Below are 24,494 nucleotides of genomic sequence, written 5' to 3'. Positions count from 1 at the left end.
GGAGTCACCGTCCCTGGAGGTGTTCAAGAGGGGATTGGAAGTGGCACTTGGTGCCATGGTCTAGTCATGGGGTCTGTGTTGATAGGTTGGACTCGATGATCCTCGAGGTCCTTTCCAACCTTAGTGATACTGTGATACTGTGTGCCGTGTTTGGTTCTGTTTTCAGTCAGCTGGCATTCGCACCTTGTTTCAAATGATCTAGCAGCCAACAGCTCTGAAAATGGGGCTGTCTGGATTTTGAGTAGTTGCATAAATTCAGCAGCTCCTTTAAAACCACACTAATGCCACATCAAGACCAGAGATATCAGTCCAGAAGACAGGATTGAATAAAATGAACAAAGTTTCTTGCTGTAACTTATATTGCAAGTGACAAAAGTGCTGGAATAAAAACAATGCATCCGAGAAGGACTGCTCAGAAAAAACACAACATGTAGAGCAAAACTTAAAACTGAAGCATCCCATCTTCTGCACTAGGGCTTTGATTAAGGTGTCACTATCCCTTCTGAAGCTTTTGTTCATCCAAAAGCCAGTCTCAAGGTCAGTCCTCCACAAATTTCAACACCTGAAAATTGCAAGGTAACAGATTTTGCTCCCATAAAGATTTATATATTGTAAGGTAGCAGCATGTCAGTGTTATTCATCACTACTTAACAACACAGTCTTCACAGATTGTATGCACATCCACAACAGTTAGTGCAACCAATCTGTGGAGACAGCAAGCAACCAAGTAATTAATACCTCATTTGGGTTTGTAACAGTTATTGAGTCAAGTTCAGCTGTGGAAGTGGCTATGTAGCATTCCCCAGCCTTATCTGTACACAGGAAGAAATACTACTGTAGCAATACAGGGGGTAACTGCATCAAAAATCTCTCTCATTAACTGACAAAACTGTCCTCATGAAGGCAACAAGAAGATTCAAAGAAAAATGCAATGACATGCTTAGCAACTCAAGGTGAAGCTCTAAAACAACAATCATTTAGTCCTGACAACCTGTCCTTTTATTTGACTAAGGGAAAAACTGATACATAGGAGACCAGTATATAACACAAACTAGTAGAAGACAAAAGTCCAGCGTAGAAGAGAAAGAGCCGTGCAAGCCACTAAAAACACATCATATGAATGCCTGATGCAGCAGTCAGTCAGCACTAGAAGGAGAAAAAAAAGAGACTAAGCCACTTTTAACCACTCATGCTAGGGCCATACCTGAACTGAGCTCCTGCAAATAGCTCACTATTCTTCCATTACTGCATTGTACAGGAGCTCAAAACCATTCCTGATAGCTCACTGATGAGTTTTGCATTCTTTGATTACATATTCTTTACACCACTTTCCCAGGGAAAAGAAAATCAGCACCATCATTATGTCAATCTCCAACTCCCTGTTGCAATAAAGCTCTCTATTAAAGCTATCAGGAAGAGCAAGCACCCTCCTCAAAGGCTGCAGGATACACAAAGGAAACACCATTACTAGAAGGCTTAAAATTTTCAACTGGCACATAAAATAGCAAGGTCAGTTCCCTTGTCCTTGAGGGTTTCCACACTGAGCTGCAATGCAAAAGGCAGGTCTGCTTCTCTCACAACCAGTGACTAGCAACAGACTGCAATGCAGGCACCAACTTTCTCCACTAACTTAGCACCAAGGCACTAATGAAAAACTTGTTTCTGCAATCCTGGTGTCTCCCTCGTCTGCATTAAAACAACAACCATTGAGAAGTGTGATAGTCCTTTTGGGCCCTTTGCAGGTAGGCATCACAGCTTCTAATCATGTACATTTTGAAGAGTAAAAACAGTATTCCTTGCCCACCAAAAGAAAACTGAGTGGGAAGCACTCCTCTTGTTTTCCTTCCTATCTACATTCCTTTAACCCAGGACAAATCTACTGCCTAAACATGGAGGGGAAATAAAACCCCCAGGTAGCAGTAAAGTGTGGTGGGAAGTGTTCCTCTGAAGAGACTAACATTAATCAGAGCTTCATCACAGCTTACACATTATTTGCTTTCAGAAAGAACTGTGTTAACTATTATCTTAAAATTCTTCCTGAGGCAAAGGAATATCCACATTACTGAAGCAGCTTGCTTTCTTGTTATGCAAAACAGTTTTAAACCCAAGTAAGTAGCACTGCTCAGTGGAAAGCGAAACACACAAAGAACCCCCCCAAAGCGTAACCAAGCCCCCACTTTGCACATACCAGCTGCCTCTTACCTCACTTGGGGAAGCATGAGGTAGTGGATGCTTTCAGTATTCTTTTCCTGAACTGAGGCTGGATCAATAAGCGTCTTCAGATTCTGGTACATCAGTTCAGTGATAAATGGAGTATAGGGTGCCTGTAATGTTGAATTCAATCATCATCTTATTGTTTGTACATTATGAATCAGTAATACTTATGAATTACATAAGGACAGTTCAGCAAGAACTATGCTAACACAGTGTCTTCAATGAAAAACTGTGAAGTTACTGAAATAGAAACTGCCACTAATTATTCACCTCCTCACATTACTTTTGGACATCAAATAAGAAACCATAAAGTCTTTCTCAGTCAAATGAAATTTGCCATGGGGCAAATAAGCAAATAAAATTGGGAAGTGGAAAATTAACTGCGCTACACAAATCAGCAGCAGTATTTTTCTCCCCCCCATGTGCTCAGTCTCTGTACCCCTCCTTTCTGTGGTTAACTTAGACACCAAGATTCATGATTTTAGATTAACTACATCACAAATGTCAAGTAGTTAAAATGGTCTGGAATTCCCTTACCATAAGTCTGCACATGGAGAACAGCACACTAAACAAGGTTTCCAAGGCCATAATGCAGTCCTCAGTCCCATTCTCACCCTGTTTGTAGAATTCAAGAAGGAAACAACTGCAATTTCAGAATCAGTAAGTACACTTCAGCACACTTCAATTCCTATGTTAATGCCATAAGCTGGGTTTCCAAACTGTATTCATTTTGCTCATTCCTGTTGGAGTCCAGAGGAGGGCCACAATGGTGATCCAAGGGCTGGAGCACCTCTGCTATGAGGATAGGCTGAAGGAGCTGGAGTTGGTCAGTGTAGGATGTGGGAGGACTCTATAGCTGCCTTCCAGTACCTGAAGGGAACCTGCAAGAAAGCTGCAGAGGGACTTTTCATAAGGGTATCTAGTGACAGGACAAGGGGGAATGGTTTGAAGCTGGGGGAGAGCAGGTGTAGAATGGATCTTAACAATAGGCTTCACAGGGAAGTTGTGGATGTTCCCACCCTGGGGATGCTCAAGGCAGGGTTGGATGAGGCCGTGAGCAGCCAAAACTAGTTGAGAGGCATTCCTAACCGTAGCAGGGAGATTGGAATAGAAGAACTCTAAGGTCCTTTCAAATCCAAGCTATTCTATGATTCTGTGAATACCATTGCCTTACATGAAACAGAATTAGTGGGCATCTTGTTGGGTTGGTTTCCCTCATAAAGCGATGAGGGAACAAACAGAAAAAAAGAGGAAACTTCTCATTCTGACTATCAGGAACAAACTGATATAATTTGAAATGCAGTGAAACTCCACTAAGCTGCTCTGCATTGAATGAGCACAGTACTAGGATCTTGTTTACAGTCCAAGATTGCAGCAGACTCCTACCTTCAGTCTTCTGCGATTCATTCTAACATACCAGTTGGTCAGAATATCAACAAACTTCACCAGTCGAGGGACTACAGTGTAGAGCCTGTAAGCTGAAAGGAGAAGTGTTTACTGTAGTTAATATTTGCCCCCTGCCTCAAGCTCCTCACTGAAGAACCATATTATCATTTGTATCTCTCATGTCAAACATCAAACTTGAGCAGAAGCATGTGTGTTAGCGAGACCCACACAGTGCTTAGGCATGCTGTTCTGGTGAAGCCATCGTTTGAAATTGCACATGTCATCAATTCTCATGCTTCAAGACAAACATCTACCACCAAATTGCTTCCCTAATCCCACACAACCATGCATTATGGAAGCCTTATGCTTTTATCTGACTCGTAAAGAGGATAGTGGGTAAGAGACTATTAATCACAGAGGATTTGGCAAATCCTAGATTTGCACATGCTTTAAATACAGCCAAGGCACTAGAAGTTTAAGTGAAATTATTGTAGAATCATACAGCTTTATTAATTACTGCCAACATTTTCTTGCTTGCTTGCCAGATTTGAAATGGCACACTTATTGCAATCAACTCTCCCCAAATTCATTGCAACTTGTTAATCTTTTTCCAACTCACACAGTAGGCTAAAAGAATGTGAAGTGACAGCAAGCCTGACAAGGTAAGAAGATAAACATAGCTGTTTTTTCAAGTTCTGTGTAACTTAAAAGCATGGAGGGCTGCCAACACGTAAAAGAAGGTCAACACAAGCATCACTATGCAACTGGGAAAACAGATTTCAGTTGCTCATGAGAAATGGACTTTAAACAAGGGATGGACCTTAAATAGGACTCCATTTTCTATGGAAAAACTTATACATAACTTCTCTAAAAGCAGAGAGCTTTTTGATCTCTATTCTGCACCACTTTCATTAATCAGGCAGCTACTGAATAAAATGAATCTTGCTTTTAAAGCTCCACCACTTTCTTCACTGCCTTGTCTAAAATAGAAGTGATTTTAAAAGCAGGCTACTGGTATTTAAACCTAAAAAGGAAAAGCTCAGAAGATTCATGCCATGGTGGGGAAGACATTATTTATGTGGGAATTTGTATTGCTAAAAAACTCCCAGCTGTCTTCTAGCTATGTGTTATCTAGTTGGGAGACTGGTTAAAAACAAACAAAAACCCTCAAGAGAACCACCCTTCAGGGACAGTGTATCTGTACAAAGAGAATCATGTTAGCCTGGAAATGTGCATTTGTCCCTTCAAGAGCTGTAATCCCAGTTCATAAACCGAATAAGCCACACTGCTTGTCTTATTACTTCCCATAATATATTCCCAATGTCTTACTACCTGCCCTATTTATCAAAGGGCCCAAATCCTAGAAATTTCTACTGTGAAAGATGAGGTTTAGAGGAGAAGCTACTATTATTCACCAGCTAAGAATTCATTATCCAAGTGAAGATAAGTTAGCTACACCAGCTGCTGCTGAGGAGGTCACCGGCCCACATCTACCCAGCCTGCAGCAGTTCTGAAGACAGCATGCCTGCTGCTCCATTCTGGGTACCTATTAAACCAGAGAGCACCCAAAAGCCAAAGCCCTCTTACAAACACACTTTACTTTTGCCAATTGTCCATGACTAATGGAAATGACACTGCTCCCTGATGCATGTTGTCTCCTTGTCTCCAGTTACATCCGTTGTAAGAGGTTAAAAAGTCTCCCCATGGCAGGATAAGCAGAGGATTGTTCTACCTTCCTGAAGCTTTTCTAGGCTCCCTAAAGCTAAGTTGGAAAGCACACAGACACATTCTCCTTCCCATCCTCAGTCTGTTGAAGTGAGGTCAATACTGACCTGACAGGGGCTCCATTGAGGCTGAAATACTGCTGGCTGTTCAAGCTGCTAGTAGAAACTGGGGCAGAATTACAAGTTTTACTTAATGGAAACATTTTTCTAGAGGCAGGCAATCCATGTAAAATTTAGCTCTGCCATAAAACACACCTTATTAAATGGAAGAAGCTAAGCTCCAGGGCAACATTTTTCTGGTTAGTGGTGTCTCCTTGCCATTTAGAGTTTCAAGGTTGTATGTTCTCACACCAAATGACACCTACAGTTGCAGGAACAGCACGTTCCAGTACAGACTCGGCCGTTTCTTTGACAGATAGTGCCCAAGCATCACCTCTGCACCACTGCCTCTGATGTATTTTAGACATAGCAGAGACTATCTATTTTTTTTTTTTTTAACACATCCTGCAGGTAACAAAAGTTGTGTGCAAGTAGTTGACAAATGCAATCACTTATTTTGCTCACACCATGCCACACCTTCAACAGCTTCTGTGTTTATTGGGTTTTTTCATTACTCTTTTCAAGACGCTTGTTTGGTGGATTTAGCTCCTTTAGCTAACATTTGAGGTTAGCAGTCACCATTATCATCTTCCCTTTCATCCTCCTGACATTCTTCCTACTTCAATCCACATAAAGAAAATCTTTACCAAAAAAATTACAGAAATTAATCCCAAACTGGATTTTTTGAAAGGATTAGCCAAAGAGCATCATGGTGCAGGTAGACAAAATTACTGCATCTCGTTAATATCTGTCTGATGGAATCCAGACTTCATGCAGAAAAATAAATGGGAGAAAGTCGTGTTTATTAATCACTTCCAAATGAGCTGTGTCATTTGTTTGATGAGCACATCATGTTCTCTTGACACAACACAAGACAACAGCATTTGATACCAATACCACCACCCTGAAAGTCTCTGCACTATCCTTTTCCAACAGGAATTTTCTTCTCCTGCTTGGAAGAACCTTTTTAAAGAGATCAGCTGACAGATCCCTTATTAGCTTCATCTTCCTCTTGGTAATCCAGAGCAGAGAACTCAAGTTTCTAACCCCTTGCTTTACTTATACTATGCACTAATCAAAGATTCCAGGTACACAGTCATAACTGAATCTTCTACTCTCCCTCAAAGTCTTTTCCTCTTTATATGCAGCACAAACTTCCAAAGGCTCCGCATTTTTCTTCTTGTCTACACGTGAAATTCAACACTCACACCAAATTTCATGGACAAAACTTCTTGGAAGAAGCCCCAACTGACAGCTTTTATCATATTCCTGATTTTGGTAGCTTCTGGATTCTTTCTTCCTTTAATGAAATGTTCTTAGATGACTTCACCTGAATGTTATTACCCAAATGACCTGCTTCATCGACTGTAGAAAGATTAACTCACTGCCATAGTCTTGCTGAGAGTGAACATCACGTCAGTCTAAGAGGGGGGCAATGCAAAGGAGGACTGAAGCAGAGAACTGCCTTAAGTCCTCAAACTCAAATCTGGCATTTAAGTGCTTATCCATTCCCTATTACCCTGCTATGCCTTCCTGCCCCTAGGCCAAGCACAACTGCAGAATGCTTCCAAAAATCTGTGTGGGTAACTTAAGATCACAGGCAAGGAGTAGGGGGGGATTGCTGTTTGTAAGTAAACAGGCACTGTGATGCCAAAATCCACCTTCTTTCCATATCCAGGTATCTAGTGCCTTTAAAGACAGCAAAACCTCTTCAAATCCCATCATGAATTTATGTACAAGTTTGAAAGCTTTGTGACTCACATCAGCTACATCAGGGGGTTCTTGCAGCACCTTCTTGCAATTAATGCTGTCTTAACATAATGTGAGCATTGAGGGGTATGGGATGATGAAAGAGACGACATGCAGTTAGAAAAAACAGGAGAGTATCCTCTCAGAACTAAGCAATAGCCTAATGTTATTCTGTCCTGCCACACACTCCCAGTGTGATTACAAAGCAACTCTTTCATGAAACCATGCAGAGGACAATTTGCTCCCCATGCTCACATATCTGTCAAAATTACCTTATTTAGCTGACTTGAGCATTGCCCATTTTATCCCTTTTTCCCCCCAGCTTTCCCAAATTCTACTTGGCTTCCTTTCCACTGAGCTCTTTCAGTTACTACTGGAACATTGTTAATTGATCCAGCACTGCAGATGTTGTTACAGCAATGAACCACGTCACTGAGCTCAGAGGACTAGCCATGACAAAAAAACCTCATCACTTTTTGAAATCTCATGAACAGTCATACCAAAACCTGTATTAACACTCATGAAAGCAGCATTCCATGTGTTATGGCAGCTGGTTAAGGATTTCCTTACTGTTATCTGGACTGTAAGTCTCAAGTGGAATCTGGAAATCTCTGGATGAAATGGCCAGTTGCCTAATGAACAATGAAACACCCAGACACACACCCCACCAGACATGTGCATACCTGCCATTTCAGCTTTGAAGAACTGAATGAGTGACTGGGTGAAAGAAAGAATCCATTTATCCATGATGTTATTGCTCTCCTTAACTGTGTTCTCATTGTAAAGAAATTCTCTTCCCTCATCCTATCATCAACATAAAAACACAAAACACATTTTCAAGTCATGAGGGTGTATACTCAAACCTCTGTATCAAACCACCTGTCAGCCACTAACATTCTGTCACCTTCATTGTGTTACGCTGGTTTCCTAAGAGAGAACATTAAATTCCAGAAACGGGGATGTAAGAGAAAGAAAGAGCTAAGGAAAACCTGGCTCCCACTGCTGCTGATTTCACCACACCATACCTTCAACTATAAAGCAGGCCAGTTATTTGCAACTGTTAAAGTAGACAAAAAGCTAAAGCAGCACACCAGGGCATGCAGTCGTTCCTTCCCTGTTTGCAGCACAAGTCATCGCTTCCAGACCTGAGGCGGGACTCCGGAATTTACAGAGCTCCATCGAGGAGCTCTGAAGCAGTTACAAGAAATGTACAATGAAAATGCATTTTGGTTGGGAAAAAGGGAATATAAACAGTGCAATTATTTTTTTTATGAGCATGTGATAATTTCAACAGATTAAAACACAGGAGAACAAGCTAAGCAAACAGACTGTGGAATTTGTGGGTGTCCACAACACATTTGGTCGCTTCCCAGCAGAATACTGATGCTTGCACCCATTGGAGAAACTTCCTAACACTGCTTATTCTGTAGGCACTGGAAGCAAGACCACTTGTTGGTATCTACCATCTGACTCTTGTCTATGTGAATGTTCTTGTGATTGGTTTAAAACTGAGTATTTGGTTGGTGAGTTTTTTTTCCCCCCGAGATTTAGCATCTGGGTTTAGGAGTCTTAGGACTTTCCCTTCCCTCAAGAGTCCCAACGAAAAAAATCTGTTTGGATTATTAGACCCAGTAATTATGAATCCACTTACACAGTATAAAGGAGAAGATTTGGGGGAAAGAAATGCTTCTGCACACCCACAGGTGCAGCAATCCCAGTGTGGAGTCAGCAATCATTTAACCAACTGCAATGACTGTGGTAGTTACAGCAAGCATCAAATCATTATTAGACTTCACTGGGATTGTAGTTTCTCTCTCGCAGGAGGCAGAGCACGAAGAAAAAGTTGTTTAAGCCTGTGTATGAAATCTAATTTGAGCACTATCACATCCAAGAGCACATTCTTTTGCCTAATAAGGTGCACAGGAATAGTTTCACTATCTATTTCAAAAGAAAAATTACATCTGCTGAATTACCAACATTATCTGCTTAAGCACCTGGATTTTTCCACTGGGGTCTTCCACCCCCAGTTTGGCTGATCTTGCAGGATTTAATGGGATCACAGCAAAAAGCTGCAAAGCATGCTGTAGGTAATTCAAAGGTCAAACAGGAAAAGCTGAAGTACATTTTTTGGGGCAACGTGTAGTTTGTCTGACCAATGCTCTCTAGGGATCCTAAGCAAAGGGGTGTTCAATATTAGGACCTGATGCTACCAAACTTTCTTCCCAAAAGAGGTTGTTAAAAAGATAAAACCATTTATTTAAGTCAGCTATTTACCATACTATTTTTTTGAAGTCAGCTGCCCCATATTGCTTCAAATGGCAGCTCTCCATGGTGATCAGGCCACTGCTGTGTAGTACAAGGCTTAAACATTTTCCTCTTAGTTCTCACTCTCCCACAGAAGCTTGCACTAACAACTGGTAACCTTCTATCATTAATCACAGATAAGACTGAAATTGGTTTCAACAGAAACTATATAATACAGACAAATCTTAAATGAAAAATTACTCTAAGAAATTTAGTTGTTGCTTGTGTTCTCAATGTGTAGAAACTCATGGCACTCATCCTGCATTTTTAAGTAGACTTCAAACAAAACACAAATCTGAAGCATTATTGTTTTCATGATGATTCACCTTTCTATCCATTCCAATTCTTCCTTTTTTTTCTCCCAAGTCATATTTAAATTTGACTTTGTCAAAAATGAACTGTCATGTTAGAGAAGGCAATCTTCTTACTGTGGCTAATGTATTCAGCATCAAGTATTCCCAAGTTAAACATTTTTATGCAGATTCATAATTAAAGTTACAGTAAATGAGTTAGCTCAAGAAATTGTCACACCAGCCACTACTGAAAATAACTTTCTTTTCATTACATATTTGCAGTTCATTACATATTTGAGTTAAATCTGTATGCTGCTAACAATGTTCTCAGTGCAGAGAAACTTGCAGCCCAGATGCCATCCTCTAAAAGCATCCTACCCGTGATGCAGCCGTGCCTGACTACATGACTTGGGCTAACAGCAATGAAAAGGCAGCAGCAGCACTCAAAGCAGTATTACTGACACTACTACCTCCAAGCTACTACTCACAAACACTAGCAAGACAAGTAGTAGATAAAAAACAAAGCTTAGGATGGACATTTGTGAAAGATGTCCTTAAGCACACCAGCTTTCAACTCATATTCCCAGCAAGAAGAATAGCAGCAGGTAATTGCCTAGCATGTATTAACCTCCCAAACTCCAACTCCCTAACTTCTTCTCTCATTTCAAGAGTATGAATGCAAGACCATGACATTTATCTCAAATAAAAGGGCAAGGAGCACCTAATCTGAGAAATGACAGTTATTACATCTTGACAGTCTCCTACCTTCCACTTCTCCTTGCCATGCAATAGTAAGCTTAGTCAAGAAGGGAAAGATGCAGAGTGATTATAGCTTTCTAAACCAGGGTACAAATAGCAAACAAATTAATAGCAAGTATATGCAACCTGATCTAACTCTGAAGTCAGCCCTGCTTTGAACAGAGAGGTAAAGGATCAGATGACTCTCTTCCAACCACTCTAATAGTGGAAGAAGCACAAAGCCTCTTCTACTTCTTTTTCCATGCCTGAGAGTTCTGTACCTTATGCTGCAGGATCTGAACATTCTGCACCAGAAAGCGATAGGCATTGTACCAGGGCAGGAAAACATCCTTCAGTATATCCCTCACTCCTTCCTCCTTAAATCTCAGGTTTTCTGCTCTTACCACAGGAGAATTGATCAGGTACAACCTGCAAAATAAGAACACAATACTGAAAAGGTTAACACTGCATATTCTGATAGAAATGCACAGCAAACTCTGGAGAGCTGCAGAGCAAGAGGAAGACGCCCAAGGGAGCAGCTGCACACTAAGAACTCAAAGGCAGTACTGCAAGCATGCAACACACCAAACAAGTGACAATTTACCTCCTAGTGCTACAGGATTCTGGTGCTGCATATGGAATTTGATTTCTCTGTTTTACTACAGAATTTAACTGGAGTGGTAGCACATGCTCAGATGCTATCACAGTATAAAACATGCAGTGGATGCATGGAATGTGTGTCCATCTGTAGAACAGCACCTACTGCTTTGGTAATCTTTTGAATTCTTTAACAATGGTGCAGTAGCTTTCCACTCAATCCAGTTCATCTCCTCAATTATAAAAAGCTTAAAAAGACCACACATTAATATTTCCAAGAAAGACACCCCCAAAGGAGGACAAAGGATATACCTCCTACCAATACAAATGTGCTTCAGCTCCAGAAACAGCTCTGGAAGGGCAACAGAGAGGATTCAGGTGATGCTGACTGCTTATATCAGAAACAGTACCTCAGAGAGACATGCTCACATCAACCAAGCAGCTCCATCCATACATGAAATCCACACTCTAGTAAGATTTTCCTAGGGTCATTCTCTCTCAAGCTAACAATTCCCCATTTCAGAGAGACCAAAGTATCCCCCAGCTTCCTTAGTAGCTTTGCCAAAAAGGCTAGATTTCCCAAAAATAAATTATCTGTACACTTCATTCCACATTCTTCCCTAGACAAATATTCTGTCTACAGAGACAAACTCAAGTTAACTGGAACAGAAAGCAGGTCTTGCTCAGGTATCAAAAACACTTGAATACAAACATGATTTAAAAATACTTTATTTAATTCCACAAATATGAAAACCAAGCCAATCCTGCTTATTATTTTAAAGACAGTGGCAGGAGAAACTCAGTAGAAATTTATTAACTCATTTTGTCACATCTTATCCACTTTTAAAATCTATGATTCTAAACTAATGCATCTTTACAGGCACTTCCTTTAGGAGGCTTTAAAATCTTAATGGGGTTTGACACAGCACATTCAACAAGACCAGACCATAAATTCTTCAGGAGATGGCTTCTTGCATAAAAATGAATACATAAAAATAGAGCTTCCAGAGTAAACAGACAGTAATGCAGCACAAACCCAGGCATTTTCAGGACTATAATGAAAACCAACAAAGGAGTTTTTAACTATGTTCCCTGAATTAAAAATGTAAGTTTACAAAAGTAGAGAACAATTAGGTATGATAATGAATTAGTAAATCTTTTAAAGTACATAGAATGATTTGGGTCAGAAGAGACCTCCAAAGGTCATCTAAGTCCAGCCCCCTGCAGTGAGCAGGAACATGCTCCACTAGATGAGGTTTCTCAGAGCCTTGTCAAGGCTCACCTTGAGTATCTCCAAGAATGCAGCCTAAATTACCTCCCTAGGCAACCTGTTCCAGTGTTTCACCACCCTCATGGTAAAGAACTTCTTCCCAACACTCAAACTAAATCTACCCTTCTCTAACATAAAAGCACTGCCCCTAATCCCATCACTGCAGGCCTTTGTAAACAGTCCCTCTGCAACTTTCTTCTAGGCCCCCTTTGGGTACTGGAAGGATGCTATTAGGTCTCCCCAGGGCCTTCTCTTCTCCAGGCTGAACAACCCCAGCCTGTCCCTGTAGGACAGGTATCCCAGCCCCCTGATCATTTTCATGGCCTTCCTCTGGACTATATTTATGAATACATACTTATTTATGAATTAACTGGTACGTTTGTATGTACATATTTAAACCAAACCTGCCATCACAATTATTCAGTCCTTATGATTCATTATTTATTTCAGAAGCCAAATATAACTTTGCTCCAAATATGAGCACTAGACTGTCTGGCCCCAGGGTAAACCACTGTGCTCCAGGCCTTTTACCAGTTTGGGACTTAACTAGAGTAACAACCACTTGTTGCCTCCACTGCTTTCCCTGTGAAGAGGCAGCAATGAAAACTAGTCAGAACTATGAAGGATCTGCTAAATTGTTCCTTTGCATCTCCTTAAAATAGCATGGAGCAGGAGAGATTGAAGATAATGTAGCTTCCTAAGACTACAGGTTTGGGTTGGTTTGTTTGGGGTTTTTCTAGGGGTTTATTTGGTTGGGTTTTTTTGGTTGGTTGGTTTGTTGAGGGGTTTTTTTGTGTGTGTGTGTTTTGGTTTTGTTGTTGCTGGTTTGGTTTATTTGTTCTTTTTAAATCATAGCAGACCTACACTGCCTTACAATCTGTAAATATCAAAGGAGCAATTTCCTGACTTATTCCAATGCAAAGAGAAATACAGCAATAAAGGAAGAGTTCTATCAGTTTAGTGACACTTAACAGATTACTCATTGAGCAGAAAATAAAACCTTCCTCAAATGAAGGCAACTTTTCTGGCAATGTATGAGAAACAATAAAACACCCTCTTTTTCACCTCTTTCAAACAGTAGTCTGGGCCACTGCGTTATTGCTTCTGCATTTTAAGAACAGATTGAGAGGGGAAGGTAACACATCACTTCTAACTTGCCTCAGGACACACAAAAGCAAAGGGCTTGTAAATTCTATGACCAACAAATTCTCTTTCTGACAGACTCCAACTTTACCAGCTATTCAACCCCAGTAATAGATCTTAAGAACACTGAAATACAACCATTTTGCACAATTCTCACAGACTTCACACAGGATTCAAGTTTCATGAAGCCTAAAGATGAGTTCCTGTATTTACTGCACTGTTGTTTCATCTGCTTGCCCTTTCAATTCTATTCGAGCTCCATTTCTGCTGATCTGTTTATCGAGCTACCTCCAACAATACTTCAAAGCTGCAGCTGAAAAAATAATATATATATACACATCTATGTGTATATGTACTGCAAAAGCTGAAGTAACTCTGCAGGGAAGCAGTGCCAAGGGAAAAAAAAAACCTCAGTTGTAGCTTTCTCTATAAACAGAACACATCACATACCTCAGTGAATAAGCAGAGACAACCGAATCGCAGAGCTCCTTCCATAAATGAAGCCAGCCTGCAATGATTTTACTCTCTATGTGGGTGTATGTATAAATAAAAGTGACATTAAAGAATGAGTACACAGGCAGAAAAATGAATTAGCTTTTTAGAAATCAAAAAAATCATGAATAATGGAAGGGTAACTTCTGGTGTTTGAGACTTTGTCTGCTATATTTTTCACATTATTTTTCACAGATTATTTTTTTTTTACCCAACAGGTGAAAAAAACTCCCTAATGAGTAACCCCAAGCCTTCTCACTCCTATTGTTCCAGCTACCAGTTCACCAATATCCTGCTAAAACACCTCAACAGTCTCAATCAAATCTAAGACATGCACCCTGCTCTCCATTGTAAACAGGCATGAGAAGATAACCATAGAATCAACAAATTGTTCTGGTTGGAAAAGACTTCTAAGCTCAAGTCCAACACCATGTCCACTGAACAACATCCCAAAGTGCTATGTTCCTTGAACACCTTCAGGGAGGGTGACTCCACCACCTTGCTGGGCAGCCTCTTCCAACTGCCTGACTGGTCTTGCAGGAAAGACATTTTCCCTAATATCCAACCTAAACCTTCTCTGGTACATCTTGAGGCCATTTCCTCTCATTCTATCACCTGATACTAGGGAGATAAGAGACCAACACCCAACCTCCTTTCAGTAACCCATTTCCTCAGCTGCTCCTCAAAAGGCTTTTTCTCCAGGTCTCCTTCACCAGCATTGTTGCCCTTCTCTGGACACACTCCAGCACCTCCATGTCCTTTTAGAGTGAGGGGCCCAAAACTGAACCCAGCATTTGAGGTGCAGCCTCACCAGTGCTGAGTACTGGGACACGATCACTCTCCCCTGGTCCGGTTGGCCACACTATTGATGATATAGGTCAGGATGCTGTTGGCCTTCTGACCACTTGAGCACACTGTTGGCTCACATTCAGCCACTTTTTAAGTGCTAAAGCTTGCAGCAATAAGGAAATTCACACCTGTATTTTGAAATTGTTTAGAACAAGCAACACCCATCTCTCCCAAAGAGCCAAACCCCAGAGTACACTAACCTTGCCTTCAGCCCAATCACTATCACCAGAATTGTATGTGATGGTTTGAGGTCTTCTCATATAGAAGAAGAATTACAGGGCTCCTGAGGAATGCATAAGTATTGTTCCCTCACAGTTATTGAAGTGTCTTTATTTACAAGTACCTCAAGGTACCACTTCATGTACACTCAATGCATCTAGCCAAAGTACCAGGTGGCTGCCTGGTACACCTAGTATAAAACTTTTAACACAATTAAACTGTGTTTAATCTCTGTTTGACCAGGACAATTTCTATACACAGAAGGCTGCTCCACTCCTGTTCTTCAGGTTTACCTCACTGCTATGAGGTACATATTGTATACTCACATCAACAAAAACAGATGTGAGTTGCATTCTACAGCAACCCTTCTCTAAAATAACCACTTAGTTTACTGCTAATAGCGTTGTTCTCACAGATTTTGTTCACATCTTCACTGGGTCCACTCAGACCATTAGCTGCACTAATAGGCAGTGCTGGCTCAAGTGGAAGCATTCTGGACAAACTGGACACACACATTTTGACAAAAGGCCTACAGTCAGCACATCAACTTCAGTTATTACCAGCCCTAAGGGAGACAAGACAAGGGCATAGAAACTCCAGGCACTAACTACTGCCAGCTCTTTTGAGTCATCCATTCTCTCTGTTATTTGGCTGCCATAGCAGTCTGGAAGCTTCTAAAATTAACTTTCTTCCTGCTGTTAATTGTCAAAAGACCACACAGAGCCCTCCTGGGATATGTCTGCTATCACCAGAGAGCCAATATATCAGATGGTACATCAATGAAAGAAATCCTACCTTAGTGCATCAGCTCCATAGCTATTTACAATAGTCATTGGGTCAGGATAATTCTTCTTCCTCTTGCTCATTTTTTGGCCATCACTAGAAAATACCAAAAGACAGACATAAATCCTCAGACCTCATGAAATACATGGGTAAGGAAAGAAAAAGCCCTTCAAATCCAGCTTAATTTTTTTGTTCTGTTACATTTTAGGTAGCACAGACATAATTAAATATTAGCAAATCATTTCACTGTGACTGTTGAACCCAAAAAAGAAACAAAAAACCACAACCCCAGGGGATCCCATGGTAAATATCTAAGCAGGGGATCTGTCTTTCCTACCGAAGGTGAGAGAAGATGCCCATGTTTTGAATCAACCCTTCCAGCCCACCAGCAAAGCTTTCTTTGAAAATAAAGGGAAATAAGTATAATTAGTTTAAAATTACATCTAAAACTACATTTCTAATCCACTTCACTCTGCATAACTGGTATAATACATTTCCTGTTCTCTCCTATTCAGACTTGTTACTCCTCACACAGGGAAGGGGTGCAAAGAACTTAATGCAATAGACAGCTGGGATGTATGAAACTCACCCTCTCAGGAGCTTCTTATCTCTTGAATCACCAGTATCTCCCTAAGAAGTCTTAAGAGCTCCAAAGACCATTTCAGATTTAATTTACAATTCACAGGGACTTCACTAACATATTCTTTGACTACAAGTCTGCTCAGTAAAGAACTGACTGACATACCAACCTGGCAAGAACAAGGCCATTCACAATTACATTCTTGAAAGGAGGCCTTCCAAAAAGAGCAGTGGACAGCACCAGCAAAGTGTAGAACCTGAAAGGGACAATACAAACATGACTTTCTAAACACAGCAAGCTAAAGTCTGCATGTCCTTCATTAGAAAGGAAATTTTTCATTATGTTGCTTTACTCCAGCAAAATTAACATTTCAATATATGGAACAATTATATAGCAAAGAAGCAGAAGGAGAGCACAATGTAAGTAAACCCTTTTTCTTCCTTGTAACACAGCATGCTCTTCACTCAGCTTGATCTACTAATCCTAAAGTGCTGAAAAAATTTCATAGTAAGCAATAGGAAGGTTGTGAAGAGGAAAATGATAGCATTTTCTCCTTTAAAACAGAAAAGAGAATTCTGTCCCTAGAGAAACTCCCTGTTTGCTGACTGCAAACCTCTGGACACAGGATCAGTCAAGAATGGACACAGCTGATCCGATTGGCACTTCCTGTATATGTGTTAGTGGCTTCATCCTAGCAGACAACGCAACAGTTACTGCTGGGAGCATGAAAGCAAAAGTGAGCAGAGCCTACTCCCATCAAAAACACCCAGCCATCACTAGAAAAATATGAGCAAGTTGGTGGTGCCCACAAAAAAACAGCAATAGGGGATTCCCCCTCCCTCCATTTGATGTGTTTACAAGAACTCTATAAACTGCCCAGGACACTCAAGAAACCAGTGCTGAACAAGCACAGGTGCCAGTACCTGTGGTAAATACATGATTTCATCTGAGGTGCCAGATGAGGCAAAGATTTCATATTCAGGAGTCAGAACCTTCATCAAAGGTGCTATATATGATCATCTGTAACTGCACTGCCACTAATCACTTTTAAGAAATCAACTGGAGGGTGAGCCAGAGCTTTCCTTGTTAAAAATGAGTATCACACTGACATCTACTTAGCAACCTTAAAGCAGCAGCTGATGATGAAAAAGATAACTGATTTAGAAAAAGGCACAGGAGGTTATACCTCAGAACTATGCATTTGCATGAAGAGTCAGTGGAGAAACACTTTGAGGGTGTGTGTGGGGGGGGGTGAAGTCTATCTGTACATTCCAAAGTAATTTTAAACCAAGAAGCTGCCTAAAATGGCTAAATCATTTCAACCTTTGAGGGACCTAAGCTCTGTAAAGTTTGCTGTATGCAATTACTGCATTTATGAAGTGGCTTACATGACAGCTTTTATGCTTCTGACTGAGACAGTCTTTTAACTCTCAAAATCACCTCACCTGACATTACAGGACACAAATTCTCTTTATTAAATTACACTGTGATGTCATGAATTTTAACCAACACTCCTCCACCTGCACATGAACACATGCACTCAAAATCTTCATTATTAACCTTAAGAAAAGCCCTCAACACAAACATCTTAGAATAAACCTTACAATAAACCAAACCAGGTTGGAAGAGACCTTCAAGATCATTGCATCCAACCCACCTAAGCAACTAACCCACGGCACCAAGCACCCCAGCAAGTCTCCTCCTGAAAACCTCCAGTGACAGCGACTCCACCACCTCCTTGGGCAGTCCATTCCAATGGGCAATCACTCTCTCTGTATAGAACTTCTTCCTAACATCCAACCTAAACCTCCCCTGGCGCAGCATGAGACTGTGTCCTCTTGTTCTGGTACTGGCTGCCTGGGAGAAGAGACCATCATCAGCCTGTCTACAACCTCCCTTCAGGTAGTTGTAGAGAGTGGTAAGGTCACCCCTGAGTCTCCTCTTCTCCAGGCTGAGCAACCCCAGCTCCCTCAGTCTCTCCTCATAGGGCTTGTGTTCCAAACCCCTCACCAACTTCGTTGCCCTCCTCTGGACTCGTTCCAGCAAGTCAACATCCTTCCTAAACTGAGGGGCCCAGAACTGGACACAGTACTCGAGGTGTGGCCTAACCAGTGCAGTGTACAGGGGCAGAATGACCTCCCTGCTCCTGCTGGCCACACTGTTCCTGATGCAGGCACAGTGTGGCCTGAGCATTTACTCAGAGGACTGACACCTCAAGCTTACATCACTGACAGATGATCATTACAAACACAACAGCACTTCTTCGGTGGGTAGTATGAAGGTACCTCATTGACAACCACTCAGCACTTTGTGCAAACCAGTCACAAATTCTCATATTAAGAGTAAATGCATTTGCAATTAGAAAGAACAGTGCAGAACCAACCAGAAGAAATTTAAATACTGTTTGCATTAGGAAAATCCTACAGGCAGGCTGTGGACACTGAAAAAAAAATACATTCAAGAAATGTCCACAAACTTCTTGTTATTTACACTTTCCAACCCTATAAGCCTCAGTAATTCCCCCATTTCAGAGGATTTCATCTTCCATTCACCCTATCTCAGCCTGCTTCTAGTTATGTCCTTGCAGATACAGAGAGCTCTCAGCTAAAACAAATAGCTGAAAACCCCTTAACACCACCCTCCCCATTTTCTCCATTCTTGAATAACTGTGGGTAAATTCATAATCTTGTGGTTCATGCCAAAAACATTCAACTGTGAATTCTCTGTTGGCCACCACATTCTGACCATGACTATAAATCTTATTGCATCTCCCTGTGTACAATCAGAGCCAAAACCTTTCCTAACAATCTGTCCAACTGCCAGGCTTGCAACTCAACTACTCTAAGTTTTTCCTCTAGCCTTAACAAATATAATCAAGATGTTTCTCACATCTATGAAGAAAGTAATCAAAAAGCTCACACTCCTAGCTCATCACCTCGGTCAGATTAATTTTCCCCTCGTCTCCTTTGACTTTCTCCCTTTCTCTGCTGTGTCAAACAGAAGCCACTATACTCCACCCACTGAGTTTTTCACCACCTACCTATTCCCACTTCATGTCAGCTGCAGTCTCTGACCTGACAGAAAACCAATCTTCATTCTGAATCTTAACATTTTACATAGACTTCTTCAAATAAAGATCACATGCTATGCACCTCACACTTCAGAACTCACCAGCTTGTTGTTTGTTTAAGCCTATTTGATACAGTGCTGTCATACTACCAGAAAGACAGAAGTCTTCTCTTCAAAATAACCTCATTTTCCCCAAGACTTAGGAAAAGGTAAGCAAGTCTGAAAGAGAACCTCTTCCTAAGAGCAGCCTTAGACAGCTCTACCTTTTACCAAATACAGCCAGCACCTCACATTTTCATTCCTTCCTTCAAACAAACAGAAGTGCTCCTGTACAGACTACAGAACACCAGCTGTTACCAAAGCACCAGCTTGTTAAGAGACATGAGCACTGTGGGAAAGGTATCAGCATCATGTAATAAGGCAAGTGTTTTGATTCTCCACCCACCACCAGATTAAACAGACTTGGCTATGGTAAAGACTTACAGTAACTCATGCTGACATTAAAACCAAAAAGCAACCTACTCCAGACTGTCGTGTGAAAGTCTTCATTTGCACTGTGCCTACAGTACACAAGTGTGGAGGCTCAAAACTGAAGCAAAGCCTTCCCCATCCCCAAAGCATGGCTGCTGCAGCATAAGCAGGTTTTCTCCCAGAAAAACAAAACCTATCACTTTACTTCAAGATGAAACAGGCTTTATGTAAATATAATACAGCACACCATCAATATGCTCATGATCAATACAGGCTCATCATCAGTTATGGTGAAACCTCTTCTATATGGACAAGCTGAGGAAGCTGGGATTGTCCAGCCTGGGGAAAGTAAGGCTCCAGGGAGACCTAATAGTGGCCTTCCAGTACCTGAAGGAGTCCTACAAGAAGGATGGAGGAGGACTGCTTACAAGGACAGCACTGACAGGATGAGGGAACATGGTTTGGAATTAGAGAAGAGTAGATTAGGTTAGATGTTAAGAGGAAGTTCTTTACCATGAGGGTAGTGGAACACTGGAAAAAGTTGCCCAGGGAGGTAGTTTAGGTCACATAGAATCATAAAATCAGTAAGGTTGGAAAAGACTGGAAAAGACCTCAAGGATCATCAAGTCCAATCTGACACCCAACACCTCATGACTACTAAACCACAGCACCAAGTGCCACATCCAATCCTCTCTTGAACACCTCCAGGGATGGTGACTCCACCACCTCCCTGGGCAGCACATTCCAACAGCTAACAACTCTCTCTGGGAAGAAATTTCTCCTCACCTTGAGCCTAAACCTCTCTTGGCACAGTTTAAGACTGTGTCCTCTTGTTCTGGTGCTGGGTGCCTGGGAGAAGAGACCAACCCCTTCCTGGCTACAACCACCCTTCAGGTAGTTGTAGAGAGTTGTAGAGAGTTTATTTAGCTCTAATAACTCAAGTTATTGGATGCAGGAGTTCTCCTTGCACGCAGTCAAATGTACTAATCCGGGAAATACACAAATTAACCTTAAAGCTGTGTCAGTTTTCACAGCCAGCCTCAAACTGCAAACACAAAATAAATATTTGGAAATGTGCAAAATGGAAGTGTATGCATGCACATACGAGAACACTACCCAGAGAATACCTAAGATTACCCTAACATTCTGTGATTAGAGAAAAACTTTCACCAGTGACTGAAAAGCATCTGTTCAGAGAGGAATGAAGTTTACAGTTAGAGAGTTCTTTCTTTGTAAACTGCAAGATTCTAAGAACATGTAGTTTGACTTAATTATTTTTTTCCCCTCTCACCCCTATAAACCCCAAATTCAAATTTCCTCTAGGGAGCATAAATATGCTAGGGAGCATAAATAGCATAGGCTTGAAACACTCAAAAAATTAACTTCCATTTACAACTGACTCAATTCCTACCCTGTTTCTAGTGGTTCTATGGCAATTCAGAGATTGAGATAGATCCTTAGCAAGCCAAATATCTGCCCTATTACCTAACAATGTTTTCCACAAGAGCCAGGAAGACTGCTTGCTAACATATCTTTCTGTAACACTTCTGTCACCAGGCTTTAGGCTACTTTGCAATAAAGGATTATGCAGATGTAATAGTGTTAGATGCAAGGCAGTAACATCACACAATAAAGTGGCAGAAAATTACCATCCTCGGGTCTGGTCAATGCCTTCAGCAATGAAGTCAGCAGGGAAAGCATCTTCAAGTTCTTTCTTGTTTTCAAATGGGTAATGGACTTGTGCATAAGGCATGCTTCCACTCTCAAACCAGCAATCAAACACTTCAGGGACTCGGCGCAGCAAGCCCTTGCCACAGCGTGAAGGGACGGTTATGTGATCAATACTGTGGGAAAGAAAAAGATGGGCAAATTCTAAACCAAACCAGGAATTACCTCAAAAAGTTAACATTATGCTTGTACCACAGGCAGGAGTTCTGGTATTCATTTTTATGACTCTTCAAAGAGGTTAGCATTTTTTCTGATCATGACAGAAGAAAAGAAAACTTCATTCCTCACAAGTCCTCTCACTACTTTTTCATTTTCCCCTCAATCTGCTGCACAGGGTTTGGGTAAAGAAAAGCAGTCTGCTCAACCTTTCTAATAACAGTCTCTATGACTGACCTTTCTCGATGGAGATCAGTGACTTTCACTCCAGACAGCTCCTCCAATTCTGCCATTGAACCAATGCAAACTACCTGTAAGAGACACGCCAGAAATTTACTCATTCACATACAGGAGCAAAATTTTTTCCTCAAAACTAAGTCAGGAGACTTGTAGGTCAGTCAGCACTGCTGATGGGAGACAGGGTTTAAAGAGCAGCATAGGTGAAAAATCAACTTAGATACACTATCTCATCTTTGCTAACCTTAATATTTGAACATACTTTCACATCATGCTCTGGGAGATAAAGGGTACCCATTAATTGTTGCTTTGTACACAAAGCATTTGAACACTTCAATACAATACTAAATATTGGCTGCATCTGCAGAACTGCCCCCAGCAGAACATATTCATAGAAGAAATAACCCTAAATCCACATGAAAAACCCAACCACAGGAAGGCAGATATGACCATACTGAATAAGGCTGCCTCCATCCAAGTCAGAGGATGAAGCTACTCTGCCCCAAGGGCACTTCATTGGATATCTGAAGGCAAGAGAACAATGCAACAAGTAGACACTAATCAAATCTGATTCCTCATTAGGCCTCACCCCCTTGTTTCTGCAAGGAATAAACTGACATGAGCTCTCAAATTAAAGCTTTTGCTTTGGATACATTTCTTCAACAGCCATGTCTGCTTTAGCAGACATTCCCTACCAGTCACTTGTTCCTTCTCCACTTTATTTTTCAGCCACAACTACAAATCCAGCTACATCAACATTTAATAGGAGGCAGCAAAAACTGAAACAAGTAGGCTGAGACTGGGGAATGTTCAACCCTGTTTTAACCCTGTTTCAGCATCACTGAGTCCAAGTGAAGCCAGAGGTCAAGGTTAAACACTTCTAATGAAATGAAATTAACATAGTATCTGGGATTACCCATGTAAATAGGAAGACAACACCCATCCAGCAGCATTTGTGGACTTCCACCTTCCTGCGACATGGTTCCACAGTTCATATTAAACAAATGTTTGCTTTTATTGTTTTGCCTTTGCAGAGAATAACAATCAAATAATAAGGAATGTTCACAGAATGAAGTCCATTCTGGGATTTCTAGAAAGTATCTTCTGAGTAGTTATTAGTACCAGAAATGTCTGCTGAAGTAAGCTAAAGGTGGCACTCAATGCAGCCTCAACTAGAAACATACCTAAAGAAGTACCCTCAGCCTTCAGGAGAGCTCAGCCAGAGCTTTCTCAATCTAAATCTGTTATGCAAGACCAAGTGCACCAAAACTACTGGATGGCTAAGAGTTTAGGTGAGTGACAAGCAGTGAAGCATTCAGACTTTCCATAGCATCACTGCATATTTGCATGCAAGTCCTGTAAAATTAGCCTATGTCTGCTTTATCAACATGTGAGCTAGATTTAAAGAAAAAAATGTATTTTCTAATCCACATGAGATGGGCTCCTCCACTGAGGAAATGATTGAGATGGGAAAACTTAGAATGACCAACTGCCTGCAAAAATGTGGGAACCAACACAAGCTTCAAGCTCTAACTGCCATTACGCATGTCTACCTGATAATTATGCTAAAATAAAACTAAAATAAAGGCTAAAATAAAACTGTGGCAAACCAGATATTGATATGTAGTAAAATTCACTTTAATACCAATTAATTCACCTTACTCTCTGCTAAATAAGGAACTGTTATTATTTCCCCAAGATTTAATGTGCACAGGATAATTGCACGCGACAAAGTATTCTTCTGAGAACAGGAGACGAAGAGGAGGCTCTGCAATCTCGTGTGGCATTAGGCTGCAGTAAAACTGAAATCAGGAAATTGAGTGAATATTACTTCTATATGAGAGCAGATGTCACTTTGGCCTCAAGTTCCACATCAGTTCCAATGGTATTTCGTCTCTAAGCTATATCCCAGGTGTGTAAAGAGAGTGAATATTAGAAAGCCCTCTAACTTGAAATTTAGCACGGTCCAGAAGCCATACTTGACTACTGAGGTATGACACTGAAGACTCCAGAGTAAACAGAAATGTGTAACATCCACAGATAAAAATAATAGATATGTTGGTATTTCAATCATTATTCAGAACACCAAGCCCTGAGGAATACTTGCAGTTAATTTCAAAGGAAATGTCAATCTTCCAGGCTCAGTGTCATATTGGTATTAAAAACAAACACATCAAACCTAGCAAAAAAAATAAATAAATCTGTACACTCAGGAATACCAAGATGGGGAGACTGGAGAGAAAATGAAATATTATTGAAGGCAAGGAGTGGGAGTAATGTAACCTTTACACAATTTTTTTTCAGCTGTAGAAGGAAGTCTTGAAACACTCTAGCACCGAAGTGAAAGCTTCTTCTGTAACTAAAGAACTTGTTACACTAAACAACTTGTTACA

General features: G+C 40.9%; 1 protein-coding gene across 1 annotated transcript in view; it reads right to left on the bottom strand.

Annotated features, from left to right (window-relative positions):
* Window positions 1–24,494, bottom strand: part of IARS1 (isoleucyl-tRNA synthetase 1) — a 116,430-nt gene that overhangs the window by 36,642 nt on the left and 55,294 nt on the right. Inside the window, exons 16-24 of the mRNA XM_068158049.1 lie at window positions 22,102–22,175; window positions 21,630–21,824; window positions 16,610–16,696; window positions 15,873–15,956; window positions 10,789–10,936; window positions 7,856–7,976; window positions 3,601–3,692; window positions 2,752–2,829; window positions 2,203–2,324 (exon numbers count right to left, since the gene is read on the bottom strand). Of these exons, the coding sequence (XP_068014150.1) occupies window positions 2,203–2,324; window positions 2,752–2,829; window positions 3,601–3,692; window positions 7,856–7,976; window positions 10,789–10,936; window positions 15,873–15,956; window positions 16,610–16,696; window positions 21,630–21,824; window positions 22,102–22,175 (1,001 nt within the window). The remainder of the gene's footprint in view (window positions 1–2,202; window positions 2,325–2,751; window positions 2,830–3,600; window positions 3,693–7,855; window positions 7,977–10,788; window positions 10,937–15,872; window positions 15,957–16,609; window positions 16,697–21,629; window positions 21,825–22,101; window positions 22,176–24,494) is intronic.

Source organism: Melanerpes formicivorus, unplaced genomic scaffold (assembly GCF_026170545.1).
Source record: "Melanerpes formicivorus ecotype bairdi unplaced genomic scaffold, bMelFor1.0.p_v2 SCAF_38, whole genome shotgun sequence".
Taxonomy (NCBI): Eukaryota; Metazoa; Chordata; class Aves; order Piciformes; family Picidae; genus Melanerpes; species Melanerpes formicivorus.
This window is presented reverse-complemented; position numbering and strand designations above follow the sequence as displayed.